This window comes from Hyperoodon ampullatus, assembly GCF_949752795.1.
Source record: "Hyperoodon ampullatus genome assembly, chromosome: 10".
Classification (NCBI taxonomy): Eukaryota; Metazoa; Chordata; class Mammalia; order Artiodactyla; family Ziphiidae; genus Hyperoodon; species Hyperoodon ampullatus.
The window spans coordinates 28373952-28398777 of NC_136923.1; the positions used below are offsets into that span (position 1 = coordinate 28373952).

Below are 24826 nucleotides of genomic sequence, written 5' to 3' on the forward strand. Positions count from 1 at the left end.
AGGAACTTCAGGATTTCAGGCACCTTTGAGATTGACTTGCTGATGTGCAACCATTCAAAGAGGCTGGCCTACTGGAAAGAGGGGCGGGCATCACCCCCAGGTTCTACAAATCACTTGTTTTTTTTAACTCCAAATCCAGTGCCTGCTTATGTCACAGGATTTTAGTAAACTCTGCAAAGAAGATAGAGCATGTGAGCATCTGAGCACAGGGGAGAGGCACGGTGTTCACAGGAGCATTTTATTGGAATGTAGCATTTTATTGGAACGTAGAAAAACAGACGTTCAATCAAGCTTTTCTGTTTAGTTTTGTTTTTTTCATTTACTATTAATTAGGAATGAGTGGAAATCACTTGAACTTGGTTTTGGAAAATTTTTAAATGCCCACTTGATTTTGATGTAAATTCCAGTTGAGATTCTCTCTGCCAGTCTCTCAGGCGGCCTGAAGTCAAGGGGCTTGTTTACCTTACTCACTATGAAATTCCCAAATGCTCATCAGTGTCTGGGTCTCAGTGAACACAGAGGAAGGCACTGGTCTGTGACAGGGTGAGAGTGGGGCAGAGGAGAGGAACCTGGCAACCTCATAACCCTTGGGTCTGGGCACTGGAGAACCCTCTAGTGAAAGAGCTGGCAGAGAAATGCAGCACTTAATTCTCAGGGCTCCTGCTTTCGTTCATGAATGAAACTGATCATCTCAATCTAAAATTCCCAAAGGCACACCTTTTAACTCTGCTACAGTAATTGCTCATGTACATATTAACAGCTCTCAAAAACCTGTACCTCATTGACTAATTGGGACAATCTGTCTTGTAGCTGTAATGATTCTTAATATAAGAGCTCCACTCTGGAAGAACAGACTTTAAAACATCATTCTTCTGAGCTGCACGACTCACCCTCAGCCTCGCAGCATGAGGCAACAGAATGAATGTGTTTATTTGGGAGTAACTAATTTATTTGGGCCTTTCACATCCTTAATACAAGAGGTAGTTTGAGGGGAGGATCTGCTTCTTTAAATGTCCTTTTTATGAGTGAATTGTAACTTTTTATCCTTGGGGATTAGACTCCCTTACCCTTTGAACCACTGAGAGGACAAGATGAAGATTCAATATGAGGATGTTGGTTTCTTCATACATATTACTGCTCACCCTTTTATGGGACATATCCAGCAGCAGCCAAGATGCAGCAGTGAACATGACAGACAGACCCCTCTCTCCTCCAGAAGCTTACATGCAGCGTATGCGGGTGGGGGAGGGGGAGTGAGTTAATAAACAAGTAAACAGGGCTTCCCTGATGGTGCAGTGGTTAAAAATCTGCCTGCCAATGCAGGGGACAGGGGTTTGGGCCCTGGGCCGGGAAGATCCCACATGCCGCGGAGCAGCTAAGCCCGTGCGCCACAACTACTGAGCCTGTGCTCTAGAGCCTGCGAGCCACAACTACTGAGCCCGTGAGCCACAATTGCTGAAGCTCACCTGCCTAGAGCCCGTGCTCCACAACAAGAGAAGCCACCGCAAAGAGAAGCCACCGCAGTGAGAAGCCCGCGCACCGCAACGAAGAGCAGCCCCCTGCTCACCGCAACTAGAGAAAGTCCACGTGAAGCAACGAAGACCCAACACAGCCAAAAATAAATAAATAAAATAAATAAATGTATAAAAAATAAACAAGTAAGTCAATAAGCAATTTCAAAAAGTGATAGGTGCTGTGAAGAAAATGAAAGTGTGTAACAGGAAAGAAAGTGGCCGAGTTGGGAGGGGAGAGAGCATGCAGCTGATAATGGGTTGGATCAGGGAAGCTATGAGAAGGGATAAACAGGGAGAGAATATTCTGGACTGAGGAAGCAGTCAGTGAAAATGGGCGGTCGGGGAGTAGGAGCCAGATCAAGTAGGGCTTTGCAAGGCAAGGCCAGATTTTGGAATTTGTTCAACATGGGATCAGAACCCGGTGGAGGATTTTAAAGAAAAAAATGTAATGCAATTCAAGTGTTTACAAGAAAACTTTGGTTACTGGATAAGGAGTGGACTGTTGCAGTGGCAAGATGGACCTGTTAACAAATTATAACACTGGTCAAAGTCAGAGACGGTGATGTGATGGCTTAAACCTGGGTGGAAATAGTGGAAAAGAAAGTAAACGGATGGATTAAGGATCTGCTGCCTCATATGGAAGGAGAGGATTCACACATAATAATAATGGGAACACTGAATAAGCTCTTAGAATGTTCCAGTCCTGCTGAAAGCACTTTACATCTGTTAACTCAAATGAACCCTTCCAAAATGGGCTTTGTTTTTATCATTGTCATGTTTAATCATTTCCCCACGCTACATTCTTCCCTAGTGTATAGCATATAGTATGTAATCAAAACTGGTATATAATACCTATTACACAAATACAATTTGAATATGACATAGAGATTTAAAAGAATTTTAAAAAACTGAATGAAATGCTATAAAATACTACAGACTGGGACTTCCGGGTAAGATGGCGGAAGAGTAAGACGCGGAGATCACCTTCCTCCCCATGGATACACCAGAGATACAGCTACACGTGGAACAACTCCTACAGAACACATACTGAACGCTGGCAGAAGACCCCAGACCTCCCAAAAGGCAAGAAACTCCCCACATACCTGGGTAGGGCAAAGCGGAGAGATCCCCGCACAGAGGATCGGTGCCGAGCGGCACTCACCAGCCCGAGAGGCTTGTCTGCTCGCCCGCCGGGGCGGGCGGCGCTGGAAGCTGAGGCTCGGGCTTCGGTCAGAGCGCAGGGAGAGGACTGGGGCTGGCGGCGAGAACTCAGCCTGAAGGGGGCTAATGTGCCACAGCTAGCCGGGAGGGAGTCCGGAAAAACTCTGGAGCTGCCGAAGAGGCAACAGACTTTTTCTTCCCTCTTGGTTTCCTGGTGCGCGAGGAGAGGGGATTAAGAGCGCTGCTTAAAGGGGCTCCACAGACGGACGCGAGTCGCGGCTGAAAGCGCGGAGCCCAGAGAAGGGCGTGGGACGCTGGGGCTGCTGCTGCCGCCGCCAAGAAGCCTGTGTGCGAGCGCAGGTCACTGTCCACACCGCCCTTCCGGGAGCCTGTGCAGCCCGCCACTGCCGGGGTCCCGGGATACAGGGGCGGCTTCCCTGGGAGAACGCACGGCGCGCCTCGGGCTAGTGCAACGTCACGCCGACCTCTGCCACTGCAGGCTCACCCCGCACTCCGTGCCCCTCCCTCCCTCCCGCCCGGCCTGAGTGAGCCAGAGTCCCCGAAGAGACTGCTCCTTTAACCCTGTCCTGTCTGAGCGAAGAACAGACGCCCTCCGGCGACCTACACGCAGAGGCGGGGCCAAATCCAAAGCTGAGACCCAGGAGCTGTGAGAACAAAGAAGAGAAAGGGAAACCTCTCCCAGCAGCCTCAGAAGCAGCAGATTAAAGCTCCACAATCAACTTGATGTACTCTGCATCTGAGGAATACATGAATAGACAACAAATCATCCCAAATTGAGGAGCCAGGAGTCAGTGCTGTGCCTCTGAGGTGGGAGAGCCAACTTCAGGACACTGGTCCACAAGAAACCTCCCAGCTCCACATAATATCGAACGGCGAAAATCTTCCAGAGATCTCCATCTCAACACCAGCACCCAGCTTCACTCAACGACCAGCAAGCTACAGTGCTGGACACCCTATGCCAAACAACTAGCAAGGCAGGAACACAACGCCACCCATTAGCAGAGAGGTGGCCTAAAATCATAAAAAGTCCGCAGACACCCCAAAACACACCACCAGACATGGACCTGCCCACCAGAAAGACAAGATCCAGCCTCATCCACCAGAACACAGGCACTAGTCCCCACCACCAGGAAGCCTACACAACCCACTAAACCAACCTTAGCCACTGGGGACAGACACCAAAAACAACGGGAACTACGAACCTGCAGCCTGCAAAAAGGAGACCCCAAACACAGTAACATAAGAAAATGAGAAGACAGAAAAACACACAGCAGGAGAAGCAGCAAGATAAAAACCCACCAGACCTAACAAATGAAGAGGTAATAGGCAGTCTACCTGAAAAAGAATTCAGAATAATGATGGTAAAGATGATCCAAGATTCTATTTCCCAGATCCAAAATCTTGGAAATAGAATAGACAAAATGCAAGAAACAGTTAACAAGGACCTAGAAGAACTAAAGATGAATCAAGCATCGATTAAAAACACAATAAATGAAATAAAAAATACTCTAGATGGGATCAATAGCAGAATAACTGAGGCAGAAGAACGGATAAGTGAGGTGGAAGATAAAATAGTGGAAATAACTGCTGCAGAGCAAAATAAAGAAAAAAGAATGAAAAGAACAGAGGACAGTCTCAGAGACCTCTGGGACAACATTAAACGCACCAACATTCGAATTATAGGGGTTCCAGAAGAAGAAGAGAAAAAGAAAGGGACTGAGAAAATATTTGAAGAGATTATAGTTGAAAACTTCCCTAATATGGGAAAGGAAATAGTTAATCAAGTCCAGGAGGCACAGAGAGTCCCATACAGAATAAATCCAAGGAGAAATACGCCAAGACACATATTAATCAAACTGTCAAAAATTAAACACAAAGACATCATATTAAAAGCAGCAAGGCAAAAACAACAAATAACACACAAGGGAATCCCCATCAGGATAACAGCTGATCTCTCAGCAGAAACTCTACAAGCCAGAAGGGAGTGGCAGGACATAATTAAAGTGATGAAGGAGAGAAACCTGCAACCAAGATTACTCTACCCAGCAAGGATCTCATTCAGATTTGATGGAGAAATTAAAACGTTTACAGACAAGCAAAAGCTGAGAGAGTTCAGCACCACCAAACCAGCTTTACAACAAATGCTAAAGGAACTTCTCTAGGCAAGAAACACAACAGAAGGAAAAGACCTACAATAACGAACCCAAAACAATTAAGAAAATGGGAATAGGAACATACATATCGATAATTACCTTAAATGTAAATGGACTAAATGCTCCCACAAAAAGACACAGATTGGCTGAATGGATACAAAAACAAGACCCATATATATGCTGTATACAAGAGACCCACTTCAGACCTAGAGACACATACAGACTGAAAGTGAGGGGATGGAAAAAGATATTCCATGCAAATGGAAACCAAAAGAAAGCTGGAGTAGCAATTCTCATATCAGACAAAATAGACTTTAAAATAAAGACTACTAGAAGAGACAAAGAAGGACACTACATAATGATCAAGGGATCGATCCAAGAAGAAGATATAACAATTGTAAATATTTATGCACCCAACGTAGGAGCACCTCAATACATAAGGCAAATACTAACAGCCATAAAAGGAGAAATCGACAGTAACACAATCATAGTAGGGGACTTTAACACCCCACTTTCACCAATGGACAGATCATCCAAAATGAAAATAAATAAGGAAACACAAGCTTTAAATGATACATTAAACAAGATGGACTTAATTGATATTTATAGGACATTCCATCCAAAAACAACAGAATACACATTTTTCTCAAGTGCTCATGGAACATTCTCCAGGATAGATCATATCTTGGGTCACAAATCAAGCCTTGGTAAATTTAAGAAAATTGAAATTGTATCAAGTATCTTTTCTGACCACAATGCTATGAGACTAGATATCAATTACAGGAAAAGAGCTGTAAAATATACAAACACATGGAGGCTAAACAATACACTACTTAATAATGAAGTGATCACTGAAGAAATCAAAGAGGAAATTAAAAAATACCTAGAAACAAATGACAATGGAGACACGACGACCCAAAACCTATGGGATGCAGCAAAAGCAGTTCTAAGAGGGAAGTTTATAGCAATACAATCCCACCTTAAGAAACAGGAAACATCTCGACTAAACAACCTAACTTTGCACCTAAAGCAATTAGAGAAAGAAGAACAAAAATATCCCAAAGTTACCAGAAGGAAAGAAATCATAAAAATCAGATCAGAAATAAATGAAAAAGAAATGAAGGAAACGATAGCAAAGATCAATAAAACTAAAAGCTGGTTCTTTGAGAAGATAAACAAAATTGATAAACCATTAGCCAGACTCATCAAGAAAAAAAGGGAGAAGACTCAAATCAATAGAATTAGAAATGAAAAAGGAGAAGTAACAAGTGACACTGCAGAAATACAAAAGATCATGAGAGATTATTACAAGCAACTCTATGCCAATAAAATGGACAACCTGGAAGAAATGGACAAATTCTTAGAAATGCACAACCTGCCAAGACTGAATCAGGAAGAAATAGAAAATATGAACAGACCAATCACAAGCACTGAAATTGAAACTGTGATTAAAAATCTTCCAACAAACAAAAGCCCAGGACCAGATGGTTTCACAGGTGAATTCTATCAAGCATTTAGAGAAGAGCTAACACCTATCCTTCTCAAACTCTTCCAAAATATAACAGAGGGAGGAACACTCCCAAACTCATTCTACGAGGCCACCATCACCCTGATACCAAAACCAGACAAGGATGTCACAAAGAAAGAAAACTACAGGCCAATATCACTGATGAACATAGATGCAAAAATCCTCAACAAAATACTAGCAAACAGAATCCAACAGCACATTAAAAGGATCATACACCATGATCAAGTGGGGTTTATTCCAGGAATGCAAGGATTCTTCAATATACGCAAATCAATCAACGTGATACACCATATTAACAAATTGAAGGAGAAAAACCATATGATCATCTCAATAGATGCAGAGAAAGCTTTCGACAAAATTCAACACCCATTTATGATAAAAACCCTGCAGAAAGTAGGCATAGAGGGAACTTTCCTCAACATAATAAAGGCCATATATGACAAACCCACAGCCAGCATCGTCCTCAATGGTGAAAAACTGAAACCATTTCCACTGAGATCAGGAACAAGACAAGGTTGCCCACTCTCACCACTCTTATTCAACATAGTTTTGGAAGTTTTAGCCACAGCAATCAGAGAAGAAAAGGAAATAAAAGGAATCCAAATCGGAAAAGAAGAAGTAAAGCTGTCACTGTTTGCAGATGACATGATACTATACATAGAGAATCCTAAAGATGCTACCAGAAAACTACTAGAGCTAATCAATGAATTTGGTAAAGTTGCAGGATACAAAATTAATGCACAGAAATCTCTGGCATTCCTATATACTAATGATGAAAAATCTGAAAGTGAAATCAAGGAAACACTCCCATTTACCATTGCAACAAAAAGAATAAAATATCTAGGAATAAACCTACCTAAGGAGACAAAAGACCTGTATGCAGAAAATTATAAGACACTGATGAAAGAAATTAAAGATGATACAAATAGATGGAAAGATGTACCATGTTCTTGGATTGGAAGAATCAACATTGTGAAAATGACTCTACTACCCAAAGCAATCTACAGATTCAATGCAATCCCTATCAAACTACCACTGGCATTTTTCACAGAACTAGAACAAAAAATTTCACAATTTGTATGGAAACACAAAATACCCCGAATAGCCAAAGCAATCTTGAGAACGAAAAATGGAGCTGGAGGAATCAGGCTCCCTGACTTCAGACTATACTACAAAGCTACAGTAATCAAGACAGTATGGTACTGGCACAAAAACAGAAATATAGATCAATGGAACAGGATAGAAAGCCCAGAGATAAACCCACGGACATATGGTCACCTTATCTTTGATAAAGGAGGCAGGAATGTACAGTGGAGAAAGGACAGTCTCTTCAATAAGTGGTGCTGGGAAAACTGGACAGGGACATGTAAAAGTATGAGATTAGATCACTCCCTAACACCATACACAAAAATAAGCTCAAAATGGATTAAAGACCTAAATGTAAGGCCAGACACTATCAAACTCTTAGAGGAAAACATAGGCAGAACACTCTATGACATAAATCACAGCAAGATCCTTTTTGACCCACCTCCTAGAGAAATGGAAATAAAGACAAAAATAAACACATGGGACCTAATGAAACTTAAAAGCTTTTGCACAGCAAAGGAAACCATAAACAAGACCAAAAGACAACCCTCAGAATGGGAGAAAATATTTGCAAATGAAGCAACTGACAAAGGATTAATCTCCAAAATTTATAAGCAGCTCATGCAGCTCAATAACAAAAAAACAAACAGCCCAATCCAAAAATGGGCAGAAGACCTAAATAGCCATTTCTCCACAGAAGATATACAGACTGCCAACAAACACATGAAAGGATGCTCAACATCTTTACTCATTAGAGAAATGCAAATCAAAACTACAATGAGATATCATCTCACACCAGTCAGAATGGCCATCATCAAAAAATCTAGAAACAATAAATGCTGGAGAGGGTGTGGAAAAAAGGGAACACTCTTGCACTGCTGGTGGGAATGTGAATTGGTGCAGCCACTATGGAGAACGGTATGGAGGTTCCTTAAAAAACTACAAATAGAACTACCATATGACCCAGCAATCCCACTACTAGGCATATACCCTGAGAAAACCATAATTCAAAAAGAGACATGTACCAAAATGTTCATAGCAGCCCTATTTACAATAGCCCGGAGATGGAAACAACCTAAGTGTCCATCATCGGATGAATGGGTAAAGAAGATGTGGCACATATATACAATGGAATATTACTCAGCCATAAAAAGAAATGAAATTGAGCTATTTGTAATGAGGTGGATGGACCTAGAGTCTGTCATACAGAGTGAAGTAAGTCAGAAAGAGAAAGACAAATACTGTATGCTGACACATATATATGGAATTTAAGAAAAAAAAATGTCATGAAGAACATAGGGGTAAGACAGAAATAAAGACACAGACCTACTTGAGAATGGACTTGAAGATATGGGGAGGGGGAAGGGTAAGCTGTGACAAAGCGAAAGAGAGGCATGGACATATATACACTACCAAACGTAAGGTAGATAGATAGTGGGAAGCAGCCGCAGAGCACAGGGAGATCAGCTGGGTGCTTTGTGACTGCCTGGAGGGGTGGGATGGGGAGGGTGGGAGGGAGGGAGATGCATGAGGGAAGGGATGTGGGAACAGATGTATATGTATGACTGATTCACTTTGTTATAAAGCAGAAACTAATAAAAAATATATATATATAATAAAAAAAATACTACAGACTGTTCGGTGATCCACAATTTTCTCTCCTCAAATTGTTTTTTTTCCTAACCAAGAAATATAAACTTTCTAAGATAACGTCAATATCATACTTCATCTCGATTAATACGCTCTTCCTTCAAAACAACCAGAATTCAACCTCTTCCCACTGCCCCCATCTCTGGCACATGCCAACATCATCTCTCTTGAAATATTATAATCATCTTCTGACGTCTGTTCCCCATGTTCAAGTGCAGCCAGAAGGATCCTTGTAAAATATAAGCTAGAAAGTGCCGTTCCTCTACTGAGAACATTCCAAGGGCTTCCCATCTGGTCTAGAGTAAAAACTACAGAGCTTCCCATGGTCCACAGGCCTCATATCATCGGAACCTTGACTATTTCGCTGACTTAGTTCCTATCACTCTGCCCTTGCTTGCTCAAGCAGGAGAGGCAGGCTTTTGCCTCGGGGCCCTAGCATCTGCTGAAATGAAGGTCCCTTGAGGCCAGGGCACTTTGTGTCCCATGCAGACAAGGCTCTGTTCATCAACTGAACAAGCAAACACTGTCGATAATTTAGAAACTAGGGAAGAGTGCAAGGAAGTCATTTGAACATTTATATAGACAGCATCCAGACATGGAAAAGGACTCTCTGTGCAATTACCTGACACTGCATGTCCCCGTGTATTCATTCTCTTTGTCATTAGTCTCACAGGAGATACAAATAAGAAGAGTTCCATGGTCACCTGAGTTTGGGAGACTCCCAGTTAAATGAAAATTATGCAGGTTTCTCTACTGGAATATTTCTCAAGAGTTTCACTGTATTAGCTTATTATCAATCTATAAGAGGAAGACATATCATGCAGCATTTCCTAAATGTATCTGACGACAGATCACTTTTTACACAGAGCGTTGAGACCCACTAACAAGAATCTAGATAACAGACTAAGGGCATATTTTTCTAAGGGCGCTACCTACATATAGTTATGATATTTCAGCCCACACTTACACCGCCAGAAAATAAATATAAATAAATAAAGTGATGAAAAAAGAGAAAGAAAAAAGAAGACAGAGATAGAGACAGGCAAATTCAAAGGCAGAGTCAGGCTGAGTCAGAAGATCATGGGATGGGTTTTCTTTCACTCAGAGCCTTCCTTGATCAGAGAATGGTGAACAATGAAGCGTAAATTAAGAAGATTCCCTGCATACTGAACTTTTTATAAACCAATTAAGTAAAGGTTTTAATAGGGAAATTCAAAAATCGAAGTTCTATCTGTATAGAAAGAGCTGGGATTTAGAAGTTATTTTACTATTAACCCAAGTATCTTTCATGTATTAATCTGAGTTTTTTTTACAGCCCTGTCTCCTAAGATATCCTCAAACATTTAAGAGATAACATTTTATTTTTTTAAGTAAAATAGGGTTTTGGTAACTTTGTCCAGCTGGTCTCTGTATATCGCAGGAAATGTACCCAGAGGAATATCTGTGCTGCACACAGTGCCAGGCCATACAATCTGGAGACAGAAGGTTTAGGAATCCATTCCCATCCCATTAAAGTGGGGGCACTATGAAATTCTATGCTGGGGATTTAAAGGAGAGAGAGGAAATAGACTTCCTTTCAATCTTGACTTCTTTCTATTCCTTATAAATCTCTCCAACTGTCCTTTCTGAGTGATGCTGGCACTACAGAACTTCCTAAAGGCTTTAGATTTAAGATGGCTTGAAACCTTCCTGCTCAAATTTTGACAGGACAAAAGAAAAGTGGAGGTGTGGGGTGTGTTTCTGAGCCAGATGCCCATAAATCCTCTTGACCTGAACTTTACAATACATCTGATCTGGCCGCCTGAGGTCCATCCCTGCCCTCAGGGCACAAAGGTCTCCCTAACCAGCTTTATGTGGCTTCCCCAGCCTGCAAATGGATTCTGAGAAGAACAGTGTTCAAGGCCTCAGGAACGCATGTTGTGAAAATAAATAATGGGAAACAACCTGAAAGCTTATAAAGGAAAAAGAGAAAACCTGTATCACATCCAGTGGAAGGCTCTTCAACAACCAAGTCAGACTCCAATATAAAAGTGAACTACTGATTATATTTTTTTCCGTTGGAAGAGAAAAAGTGTAAAAATTACCACAGATTCAGCATAAAGATTCCTCTTAGAGAATTTCTGTTAGTCTTTTGGCTAGTTTATTACCTAAATTTTGTTATTGAGGTCTGGAACCCTTAAGTCTGACACATTTCAGGTACCGTAGCCACAAGCTGTATGTGGATCTTGAGCCTCTGAAGTGCAGCCAGCCAGTCTGACTCGGGATGTGCTCTAAGTGTAAAAAGGACACCGATTTCAAAGACAGTACAAAAAAAAAATGTAAAATATCTCAGTAATAACTTTTAATCTTGATTACATGTTGAAATAGAAAATTTTAAAATATTTGGGTAAAAATAATAGATGATTAAAATTGTAACAATGATTATTATTGTATAATATAAATTGTATAGAATAAAATGAATTATTAAAATCACATCTTTCTTTTTACCTCTTGTAAGGTGGCTAACCGAAAATTTTAAATTACAATGTATGGCTCACATTCTATTTCCCATCAGACAGCGCTGCTCTTGACATGATAAAAAATAGACTGAAGTGGTCAAGCCAGATAAAACATGTAGTATTTGCTACAGGTACCTCTACCCAAAGAGTTGATGGAATTTTCTGTTCCCTTTACTTCTCCTCTTTGTATGATTTACTACTGATTCAGCCATCTTTGAACATTTGAAGCCCTTTGATTTTTTTTTTTTCCCCTCTCCTGTTACACAATAAACAGTGGTTAAGATTACAACAAAAGGGCTTCCCTGGTGGCACAGTGGTTGAGAGTCCGCCTGCTGATGCAGAGGACACAGGTTCGTGCCCCGGTCTGGGAAGATCCCACATGCCTCGGAGTGGCTGGGCCCGTGAGCCATGGCCGCTGAGCCTGCGCGTCTGGAGCCTGTGCTCCGCAATGGGAGAGGACACAACAGTGAGAGACCCGTGTATCGCAAAAAAAAAAAAAAAAAAAAAAAAAAAAGATTACAACAAAATTATTTCTACTGCATTGGTCATTCTAAAAACAACCTATAGTGATGACAAGAAAAACAATGAAATAACTTATCAAATAAAATGAATGCTAGTTAAGATTTTGGAGACAGAGGAACCCAGATTCTGGAGTACTAATAGTAAACCTCAGCCAAGCCACTTAGCGTCCCTGAAGCTCAGTTGTGCCATCTGTAAGAAGGGTAAAAGAAGAGCACCTCTTTCATAAGGCTGGTGAGAAAATTAAACTGGGTGAGATCTGAAACATTCCAGACATAGGTAATGCTTATTAAATGGTGTCTACAGGATCATGTTACAATCACAACCGCCAGCGAGACAGGCTGGGACCTGGGACCCTTTATGGCACTGCTTGCTCCGGGACAAACGTCTCCTCAAGCAACAAAATACAAAGAAACGATAAGGGTCTAGAAAATGACTTCATGCATGCAGCAGTCCCAGTCGGGGCAATTATGAACAATAAGATACCAAAGGGCCAAAAACCAACTGCCATTTCTGAGACGCAAGAGCAAGAGCAGGGTATTGCATATGATCCCTGTAGACAGCACCACCGAGGGGGCAGGCAGACCACCAACGCCACCCCTCCAGCCCGATCAGCCCCCCCCCCGCCTTCACCCCATTTAAGGAACCAGCCTGACCTCCTTGGGCTCCCTCAGCACGAGTCCCAGTAAAGTCTTGCCTGAATCACTCACGTGGCCTCGTATCAATTTCTATTCATTCAAGAGTCCAAGGACCCGAGTCGGTAACACCAGCACCACCACGGCCCCCCTAAGCCTGCTGTTTGGTTATACAAGGTCCCCCTCGCCCACCCATGGGGCCTTCAGGTTTCTACCTTGAGAATACCTCCAATGTAACCAGGTTTCTTTTCAGACACGGCCATCTGCCCATCTGAGATCCTCCGTACGATCCAATCAGTTACCAGCACCCCACGTGTTGGTGACACACCATCAAACAGTCCTGAGCCAAGTTCACATCTCAGGATGACTGTGTGTGATGAGGACTGTCAGACATCACGAAGGGACCAAGGCTGCTTCCGCCTCACAAAACCCACTCTCTGGCTTTGTACAATCAGGCGTGCACTTCTCCACTGAGCATACTCTGAGTACTGCGGCCTCCTCAAATGTTCTTCTTAATCAACACAGGACATACACATCAAAAATCGGCCAGATGGACATTAAATATTTCCCTAGTTAAGGATGAAACATTCTGCTCTTAAATGGAATCTTTATTTCAATAAAGTCATTAATTAAATTCCAACCAATTCCTTTGCCATTTGACGGAACCCTCTAGAGAAAAACACTGTTGGCTACACCACAGAATAGCCAACACTAGATGACCAGGTAACAATCTCTTTAACATTTCCTATGTTCCATGAGTGGGCAGGACAGGAAACCAGGCCCTGTCTTGAGCTCTATCGACTTAGGACTCTCTGTGCACAAAGCAACTTTTCAGAGAAACTGTAACAATGGAAGGAATTTACATAAAGTACAAGGCAGGCCAAAAGAAAAAGTGTGATATTGCAAAAGTTATTATTTTTTTAAATTTATTTAATTTAATTTATTTTATTTTTCGCTGTGTTGGGTCTTTGTTGCTGCACACGGGCTTTCTCTAGCTGTGGCGAGTGGGGGCCACTCTTCCTTGTGGTGCGCAGGCTTCTCATTGCAGTGGCTTCTCTTGTTGCAGAGCACAGGCTCTAGGTGCACGGGCTTCAGTATTTGCGGCACGCAGGCTCAGTAGTTGTGGCTCGCGGCTCTAGAGCGCAGGCTCAGTAGTTGCGGAGTACAGGCCCAGCTGCTCCACGGCATGTGGGATCTGCCCGGACCAGGGCTCGAGCCCGTGTCCCCTGCATTGGCAGGTGGATTCTTAACCACTGCGTCACCAGGGAATCCCACAAAAGTTATTTTTATTTTTAATTTTTTTAAGTATTTATTTATTTATTTTTGCAGTACACAGGCCTCTCACTGTTGTGGCCTCTCCCGTTGTGGAGCACAGGCTCCGGACGCGCAAGCTCAGCGGCCATGGCTCATGGGCCCAGCCACTCTGCAGCATGTGGGATCCTCCCAGACCGGGGCATGAACCCGTGTCCCCTGCATCGGCAGGTGGACTCTCAACCACTGAGCCACCAGGGAAGCTCCCGAAGTTATTTTTAATAGATAAAGTCTCAATCTTCCTTCAATGACAATGACTTCCTTCAATTAGTTTTCTCTAATGACAAAGCAAGATAGTATTGAGTTCAGAGACACCAAACAGTTGTTTTGTGAACAAGCCTTCTTGGTTTTATAGTTTTCAAAATAATGGAAATCCAAATCATGATTGGTGTTCTCTGAAAACATTTATTAGAACAGGACTCCATGTCTTACAAGGAATATGGATTAAAGGAGGACAGGAGAAAGCTATGAACCTCATTTCCAAAAGAGTGATGTTGTTGACTTACACTGGTCACGTGAGTTTGGAAAAACACTGATTTAAATACAGTCAAACAGACTTCCTCAATGGAGGACTTCTAAAAGCCTTTGGTATGCCAATGCATAAAGTAAATCTTCAAGAAGGCATTTCATATGGCAACCTTTATTTCCAGCAGAAAAGCGGGGATACATGAAAGAGCGCCAGGCAAACTGCACTCATCCGCCTTAGTCCTGTTCTAGAATGTCACTCCACTGATGCCAGGACTCAATGTGGCAGCTCGATCCCTGGCTGGATTGGTCCACATCTGAGTTACGCAGTACCTGCCATGCTTGCATGAATGGAGAGAGGGTGACACGGGGTGAGGCCTCTGCGTGTGTCACAAGTGCATAAGCTCACCTGGGAGAAGGAAGGCAGATGCAGGTCACCTGGACATAACCTAGGGGTCCAGTGCAAGACAACCATCTAACCGGAATGTGACAGAAGCACTGGAAGAACCAAGATCCAGTTCACAAAATGAAAAGCAAATCATTAGTCTGACTCTAGGTAGGAAGGTAGGGGCTGGACAGACAGGAGGGAATACAGAGCAGGAGAAAGTAACATACCCACAGACGTGGATATTGAAGGCAACTGCACGCTCAAACAGAATGTTCAATAGGAACCAATCACAGAACAAGTTCAGCCTAACACTAGCAACTTCTTGTCCCCTGGACAAACCTTAACTTTGACTAAGAATGTTGTACAATACCAGGACAGAGCAGAGAGCAGGATGAGAGCAGTACCCAGACATATCTAGCCCAGCAGGGAGACAAATAATTCAGTGTGCTTGTGTCATGGGTGGTAATAACCTATGCTCTTTGGAACATAAACAAGCAGTGCCAGACTATGGACCCAGTTTTTAAAACACAGGTCCATAAATCCTTTAATGAAATCTCAAAAGCCTCCAAGATCAAAGGTGTTCTGTTATTATTGATATTTATGGTGCAAAAACTAATTCAGTAGTAAAATCTGATGTGGAGAGATGTGAAGCTATGTTGAATACTGATATTTCCCCCTTAGTGTGAATATTCATCCGCATGCTGCAGAAATATGAATGCATTCAAGGGGTATAGTCCCAGACCCCACTATGTGTCTTCTGTAAATATATAAGGCATATGCACCATCATGCCTTTCTAAAAAAGATTCTGAATTCTAAAACATCTGGCCTCAAGGGTCTCAGCTAAGGGACTGCAGACCTGTACCATATGGTAGTGTGTGCATGGTATATATTAGGAAAAATGTATTTTCTTCTACTCACTTGCTAAGATGCTCTAAACTGAGCTGAAATGAACCAGCTGTGAGTTTCACTGGAAAGGGCACACACAATTAATTTGGATCATTTAAGCTTATTGAAGACTTCAACTCATAAAGCACCAGTAAGTCTGAATCAACAACTCCTGGATCTCTTATTGTAATAAACAAGATTTTAATTACCTCAGACAACAAGCATGCAATGAACCTCTACCTTAATGGAGCTCTCAGAGGGTTTTATCTGGAGGCTTCTCTTTGCACTACCTCCAACTTCAGTTATAAGTGGAAATACCATATGATTCAATTCCTATTAGTGTTACATGAACCCTTATTTAAAACAGGGAATAAGTGTGGGGTAGGGAGAATATTTAGGATAGGGTAGTAGCCGTCACAGATAACTGTGGTTGGACAGATAATACAAAGAGGAGTGGCCACAGAACTCAAACAGGACTACTATTTTAATCACAGGAATATTTTGAGCCTTTTGACTTTAAGGATGCTTAATCACATCTGCAAAGTCCCTTTTGCCATGTAAAGTAATAAATACATTCACAATTTTCAGGAATTAGTGAGTGGACATTTTTGGGGGGAGGGGTATTATCCTACCTATCAAAATCCCCGTTGATCTCTCTTTACTCCTTAAATGTACCAAGTATCACCTGTCTCAGGGCCTTTGCACACCCCTGTTCTATGGGCAGGCTCCAATTAATCTTTTCCCTCTTTTTTTTTTTTTTTTAAGATGTTGGGGGTAGGAGTTTATTAATTTATTTATTATTTTTGCTGTGTTGGGTCTTCATTTCTGTGCGAGGGCCCTCTCCAGCTGTGGCAAGCGGGGGCCACTCTTCATCGCAGTGCGCGGGCCTCTCACCATCGCGGCCTCTCGCTGCGGAGCACAGGCTCCAGACGCGCAGGCTCAGCAGTTGTGGCTCACGGGCCCAGTCGCTCCGCGGCATGTGGGATCCTCCCAGCCCAGGGCTCGAACCTGTGTCCCCTGCATTAACAGGCAGACTCTCAACCACTGCGCCACCAGGGAAGCCCTAATCTTTTCCCTCTTGATAAATATCTGTCTCCACCAAGGTCTTCTGTCTCATGACAAAATGTCCCTCTCCTGCAGAGGCTATATCACAACTGATATTACACAGCTGTTTATGTGACTCTTTGGTCAATTTCTGTGTCATGACTAGAGTGTAAATATCTTGAGGGTGGGACTCTCTTTCTTCTTCAGCTTTGTAACCCAGCAACCACATGACAGAAGGCACTCAAGAAAAATTTGCTGCTAGACAAGAGATAAAGCTGAATAATAGGAGGTGAGTGCCTCTGAGGATCCAAAGTGGGTCTAGTCTTCTAGCCTTGTCATCTGATTCCAACTTTCTTTTCTAATTTTTACTGAGCTGTAAAGAACGCTGCTATTGAAAGACTTTTGTTTCGTTTTCACAAGGACATTTATTTTTCTACTAGACTGCATGTTTTTAAGTATAGGAACTACAAGGCTGAGTCCAGGATTTCAGCCAGGAAAGTGTGGAGACGTTTAATTTCTGAATGTGTACAAAGTTGTTGTAGATGACCTCAAAGAATTCCTGGGAAGCAGCAAAACCTACAAAGTTGGGTTTGTTGCAATTTACCCTCAGGGAGCAGATCCAGAGTCTTGTGGGGCATATGCTTAAAACTCAACCTGCAGCACTGGAGCACCGAGGGAACTGGTAAAATACCCAAGGTCATGACTTTATCCCAAATGGAATCTAAAGGAACCAGGACCAGCAATGCTCTGACCCATTAAGCAAAGTACATTTCCTCTCCAAAAGCTGCAAGAGGATGGAACAACTTTGCCGTGAGTCTTCTTTATTTAAATCTACTTTAAATGATGCCACATGAGTACAGGAAGGCTGGATCCCACTAAACATACTGCATTCTCTACCCTAGAGTCTCCCAATAGTGACATGTTGGCTGGATAATTCTTTGTGGTGGGGCTGTCCTATGAACTGGGATGTTGAGCATCATCCCTGGCCTCTATCCACTAGATGCTGGTAGCATATCAATGCCCACAACAGTGACAACCAGAAACGTCCCCAGAAAACACGTAATGTCCTCTGAGGGGGGGATACTGTCTCTAGTTGAGAATCAATGCTGTATTCTACCAATCCCATCCCAATCTTCCACAATGACTCTTCTCTGACTCTATATAAAATAAATAATGTCCCCAATGCTGATAAATTACTACATGGTACATTATAATTTTCTCACTTTCATTTTTATTTCTTGAAAAGCAGTGTAGTTATGTGGAAAGACATAAACCAAGTCTGAGATGTTCAAACAGTGTAAAAATCTCAGGGAGAGCTGGTGTTAATAAAGAACTCAAATAAAACAATTGAACATATCACAGACACGTCTTCCGCAAAAGTGAGCAACTTTTCTGTGCATACTTTAAAGTTAAATTTGCTCCCGTTACCTTTGATCTCTGAAATTCAAGTTCCTCCAACTACAACCACTAAGTAATTCAACATGTTTATCACATTAGAAAAAAAAACAACAAGCTATGAACCAGATGGGCTTCAATGAAGCACCCAATTAATATAGGCAGCCTCACCATCTGACATGACTTAGAAGAAATAAATTCAAATCGTTTGGTCAAAAATAAGTCTGGGCGGGCTTCCCTGGTGGCGCAGTGGTTGAGAGTCCGCCTGCCGATGCAGGGGACACGGGTTCGTGCCCCGGTCCGGGAAGATCCCACATGCCGCGGAGCAACTAGGCCCGTGAGCCATGGCTGCTGAGCCTGTGCGTCCGGAGCCTGTGCTCCGCAATGGGAGAGGCCACAACAGTGAGAGGCCCACATACTGCAAAAAAAAAAAAAAAAAAAAAAAAAAAAAAAAAAAAAAATAATAAGTCTGGGCATTGTAGCTGCCATTTCTAATTAGTTTCTAAATTTCATGGCCGTCTTTGAGTAAAAAACTAAATGCATTTAAAGTAATAAGTTTTCAAAAGAATATGCATCTAGTCTATTCATTTTTCCAGACTCAAATAGGAGGAGGAGACAGGCTTTAGGGACTGTGATTAGGAATGAGGCAGAAGTTCCCAGTTCCTTCCTCCAGAGTTTTTCTTTTCCAAGGCAGCTGCCAAATTAAGTTTTCAAACTTTCAAGCACAGGTCTTTTGTCCAGAACAACATTAACTAAACAAATGGCCACCCATTTCTGGGATAAAGAAGCTTTAGAGCAAAGCTAGCTATGCACAAATTTTCCCTTCAGCGACACTGCCAATGGGAACTGGCCGGCAGGAACAAAAGAGAAACCCCAAACTTAAAAATCTGATCAACTTGGCTTCTAGGAATCAAGTTTTCCAAGTACAAATCAAGCTAAGATTTCTAAGAAATGATTCATTCAACATAAAAGGAGAAAGAGAGCCCATTAAGTAGAAACTTTAATGTGACTAGGACAGGAAGTCCCAAGGATAGAGGAATCCTAATATGGGAAGAATTCTTGATTCTGTGAATTTGCCAGCTCAACAAGAAAAAAATATGCAGCACTTTCTCAGAATGGTGGTCTCTGGTTTCTCAGGCAATCATGGATAAGAAACAAATCGATATGTGAATACAAGCATCTATAAACAAAGAAATACTATTGATTTTCTCCTCTTAAAGGGATTTTTCACCTAAGTTCAAGGTTGTCTAAAGGGTCCACGAACGGGCTTGAGGAGTGAGGGTGAGTGATGAAACCCTACAGATTATGCACAAATCTGTGTGTACATACATGTATTTTTCTCTATGGAGGAGGATCGAAAGTATTCATCAGATGACCCAAGTAGGTCATGACTTACTGAAGTCACAGAACACTAGGAGCTGTCACTCCATGTTTGGGTACAACCACAGGCTTGGGTACAAACCCTCTCAATTCTACAAATCTGTAAAGCTTACCACGTGGGCACCGAAACAACCAACAAATATGTCTGTCGCAAAGAAAGAATATTCACATCCTGATCATGATTAAAGGTACAAAAATAAGGTTAGCAATGGAACAGATGTGTTGTCCCCACCAAAGATTAAAAAAGGAGTTTGGAAACAAGCTCCCTCCCTCAGTCGCCAAAAAGATACACATGACCTACTGCACCACCCGTTCTTCACGGATCTTTGAGAAAACTGACTCAGAGGAGGTAAAATGTCAATCCCGCAAAGTTAACAGCGAGTCATATGACCAATGGCCACAGCCTCCTTCTCAACAGCGTGGACAGCACACAAACCTTAAAGCAGCTTCCCTACTGAGAGATGATTCTGAGTCCTCTTCACATATCAGTTACCTTTTCTCTTTTCTAAAGGGTGAAAACGAAGTGGCCAGAGTTTCGTACAGAACGTCACTTTGGAAAGCAGGGTTTCAGAAAGGACAGGGCAAAGAAGTCGTGTCGAATGAAACCAAGGGCCCGAAATCATCTACCAGGGGTGAGTCTACTCAAACCACGACTTCCACAAGTTCTACATGCTTCACCCGTTAAACAAAGATGAGGAACTTGAGGATGGCTATCCAGCTGTCATGCTGTATATAAAAGATTTCCAGAGACAAAGGCAGGGACAGTACAAGTTTGATTTGCAAGACGACTGGGGGTAAAGACAAAGCATCTCTTTAATGTCAAGACCCAAAGCACAGCTGCCCCTGACATCTCAAGTTTCTCTCACCTCCACAGGGAACCGCCTGCTGTTGATGCTGTGTTCAGAGCCTGCAGAACCATTGCTGTGGCCCCAGTGAAATTCCACCTTCTCAGCTTTGAATCTGCCAGGAAGGCCAGCACCGCTGACAAAATAGTCGTCTTTCAGTAGGATGGCAACTGTGTAAAGCAGAAGGGAAACAACAATGAGTTTCAAAACCACACTTGAAAGATTTCTCCTGTTGCTTCAAATAAAAGTTCATGATTACATGATGGGAATTATTTCCCATATACCTGTTAGAAAGCAAGTCAAAAACAGTCTGAATAAATTAGCACATTCTAGCTGCAGAATGCTCTCAAGAGCCAGTTGACTCTAACTCATGAAAATTCCCAGAGAATGGTCTCAGAATTTCTTAACCATTTCACAGTTGGAAAAACAAACAAACAAACAAAAAACAGACAATGATAGAGTAAGTGGCTCTGAATCAGGGTCTCCTAAATCTGCTTGATAATCAAAATTATTTTTCTTTTTTGTGGTACGTGGGCCTCTCACTGTTGTGGCCTCTCCCGTTGCGGAGCACAGGCTCCGGACGCACAGGCTCAGCGGCCATGGCTCACGGGCCCAGCCACTCCGCGGCATGTGGGATCCTCCCGGACCGGGGCACGAACTCGCGTCCCCTGCATCGGCAGGAGGACACTCAACCGCTGTGCCACCAGGGAAGCCCTATTTTTCTTTTTTAAACACTGATTCCTGGGGCTATCCCAAGATTCAAGGTCTGGAATGAGATGGGAAATATACATATAAGTCAGATGCGGAAGACATGTTTCTTTGATCAGAAAACTTAAGCAAGGTGTCAGGAAATAAAATTTGTAGGTTCTACCAATATTAAGGAAATGACAGTGGGAAGACAGCTGGGATTGGGAAATGTCTTCGTATTTGATAATGGTGTCCAGGAAAGTATAGTGAAAATTCTACTCATTAAATCACTCAAATAACTGCAGGTAAGTAGATTTACTTTACTATTTCTTTTAATCCTAAGCGTAAGAAAATTTTGCTTAGCCCATCCAGAAGAACACATAAGAAGTCCTTAACATAGAAAACCTCAATCAATTCAAACCCTAAATTTCAAAATCACATCTCTCTTCCTTGAAACATGGAAAAGAGAAATCAAGAATAAATAACTTGGGCTTATACTACCAGAAAAATTATTTTTCCAAAAGGAATGTAATCTCCAAGTGGATGAAAAAGAGATTTTATTTTATAAGTCATACATCCCCCTCCCCTTTTTTGTTGTTGTCTAAAGTGAATTCATTCATTCATTTAACAAACACTTATTGGCTGGTGAATATGCATAACGCTCCAACCAACATACTAAATGGCCTGTGATCGGAAGCTAAGCTCATTTAAGGCAGGGAAAAGCTTTCATATCCTCATTGTCTCCTCTTCTTAAAGAGATGCCAGTTCAAGCCTTAGAGAGAAATCCTGCATGAAAATTAGGTCTCCATAAAAGATAGGGACTAGACTAATGACCCATTTCTAAAACAAGTGCAATTAGTTTCAGCACTTCTCTGTAAAAAGGGAAGCATAGCTAGTGGGAAGCAGCCGCATAGCACAGGGAGATCAGCTCGGTGCTTTGTGTCCACCTAGAGGGGTGGGATAGGGAGGGTGGGAGGGAGGGAGATGCAAGAGGGAGGAGATATGGGGATATATATATATATATATATATATATATATATATATATATATATATGTATAGCTGATTCACTTTGCTATAAAGCAGAAACTAACACACCATTGTAAAGAAATTATACTCCAATAAAGATGTTAAAAAAAAAAAAAAGAGCAAGTGACGGAAACCTGCTTGTAATAATCCCTTTTTACTGCATTCAAAAGGCAGTTTTCTCTCAACTTTTGAAAAATATACAGTGAACATTCAATTAGTGGGACAGAGAATTAAAGGATAAAATGAAATAAAAGCAAATGTTTCTTATGGTGATTGAACATGCTATGGCATGTTCCTTTACTGTGTGCTAGGCATGGTTTAGAAGAAGGCTTGGCAAAATTTTTCTGTAAAAGGTGAGATAGTAAATATTTAAGGCTTTGTGGGTCCTATGGCCCTTGCTGTAACCACTGAACTTAGTCTTAGTAGCCCAGAAGCAGCCAAACACAATATGTAAATGAATGGGTGAGGCTATATTCTGATAAAACTTCAGTTATCCACACTAAAATTCGCATATAATTTTCACAGGTCATGGAATATCCTCCTTTTGATTTTTTCCCAACCATTAAAAAACCTAAGAACTGAGGCTTCCCTGGTGGCGCAGTGGTTGAGAGTCCGCCTGCCGATGCAGGGGACACGGGTTCGTGCCCCGGTCCGGGAAGATCCCACATGCCACGGAGCGGCTGGGCCTGTGAGCCATGGCCGCTGAGCCTGCGCGCCCGGAGCCTGTGTTCCACAGCGGGAGAGGCCACAACAGTGAGAGGCCCGTGTACCACAAAAAAAACAAAAACAAAAACAAAAACAAACCTAAGAACTAGCAGGAGGGGTTGTCATTTGGTGATCCCTAGAATACAATGTATTTTAGAAGACAAACTATTGTGTTAAACCAATGTTCCAAAGCCCAAATACCTATGAATTAGCTCAGTATTGTCTTTAACACTGTTGATTACTCTCAGCTGGTTACAGATTCTATCCATAACATTTTGCATCCAAAGGATGAAGGCAAAGAATTTGAGTGCATCTGTTACAATCATCCAGGGACTCCGCAGCATCTTATAAATATTTGATTTTACCTAAATCATTTATGTCTCTGTCAGGGGTCATTTTACTTCTTTTACATGAATAATTAAAAGCATAATTAGGGAACTGTACAACCTGAAACACTAATCTCATTTTTCATTTTACAGTACTTCTCACTAGAGCACACAACACACTACATGCACGTACTGCCCCCACCTTCCGAAAGTGGCTAAATTTTGTTTACATATAACACTGGAAAGAGAGAACTTGCCCAGCCACCATGCAACACTTTTCTGATGATCACTGATAACACCGCTCTGTTTCACAACAAAATGTACGAAAGGTAGCTGCTGCGGAGCACAGAATGTAGGAAGGGCCATGAGCTCACGGGATGGACGGACCTGGGTTAGAATCTCATTCTGCCCCTTAACAGTGGGGTGACCTTGGGCAAGTTACCTGACTTCTCTGTGTCTTGGTTTCCATCATTATTCAAACAGCAATAACAGTGGCTACCTGGTGAGATTGTTTTGACGCCTGAAGGAAATCGCACACAGAAAGCACTTAACCCAGTGCCAGAAATTCAGCAAGCACAAAGTCAATGTGGGTTATTGTCCAACTACCAATAATATCTAGAGACGTGGTCGGAGTTCATGCGGCAGCACAGAAGGGCAACCATACAGGTGCAACTCTCCATTTTCAGGTAGAGCTCCATTTTATTTACTTATTTAAAAAAATTTTGTTTTTAAATTTACTTATTTATTTACTTATTTATTTATTTACATTTGGCCGCATTGGGTCTTTGTTGCTGTGCGCAGGCTTTCTCTAGTTGTGGTGAACAGGGGCTACTCATTGCAGTGCACGGGCTTCTCATTGCAGTGGCTTCTCTTGCTGTAGAGCACGGGCTCTAGGCTCGCGGGCTCAGTAGTTGTGACTTGCAGGCTCTAAAGCACAGGCTCAGTAGTTGTGGTGCACGGGCTTAGTTGCTCCGAGGCATGTGGGATATTCCCGGACCAGGGCATGAACCTGTGTCCCCTGCATTGGCAGGTGGATTCTTAACCACTGCACCACCAGGGAAGTCCCCAGAGTTCCATTTTAAAGCAATATTGTCTTTCCCACAAAACAAAATGTGTCCTTGAGCAGGGACAATAAACAGCAAAGGTAGGTGTGACCCAAATACTTGAGATGTTAAGTGCTGAGTGGCTGCTCTGAATTTACTAAAACACTGAGTAAAAAACAGATTTCCATGATTTCTATTCTTTCAGTCACATTAGTGAAAAGAAAATCCCAGTTTGATGCTAATATGCCCTCCACCTTTCAATGATACTCATTCATTTCCCCCTTTACTGAAAAGTAAATATGTAAGCTAGAACTTAATAACGTTGGTAACTTTGCTTTATTTTCACAGATTACAGACATAATTTTTTACATAAGTCTATCCTTGTCAGATGCACAGCATTTTGCATTAAGGTGTTGATAAAACGTTTTGCTTTAAAATCAATTCATTTAATTAAAATCAAGTGCATCAACTGAAAATCAATAAGTAAACGATACTACGATAATAGTGAATAAATACATTTTAATTTAAAATTTAAAACAGTAGCACCAAGAGTGAATCT

The 24826-nt window shown here is 42.0% G+C and overlaps 1 protein-coding gene across 2 annotated transcripts in view; it reads right to left on the minus strand.

Annotated features, from left to right (window-relative positions):
* The window catches only part of PTPRG (protein tyrosine phosphatase receptor type G), a gene marked incomplete at both ends in the record, with an annotated part of 742222 nt that overhangs the window by 281535 nt on the left and 435861 nt on the right, over positions 1-24826 (minus strand). For both annotated transcript variants that reach the window (XM_079713343.1, XM_079713342.1), the window contains one exon: positions 20501-20649. In XM_079713343.1, the coding sequence (XP_079569469.1) occupies positions 20501-20649 (149 nt within the window). The remainder of the gene's footprint in view (positions 1-20500; positions 20650-24826) is intronic.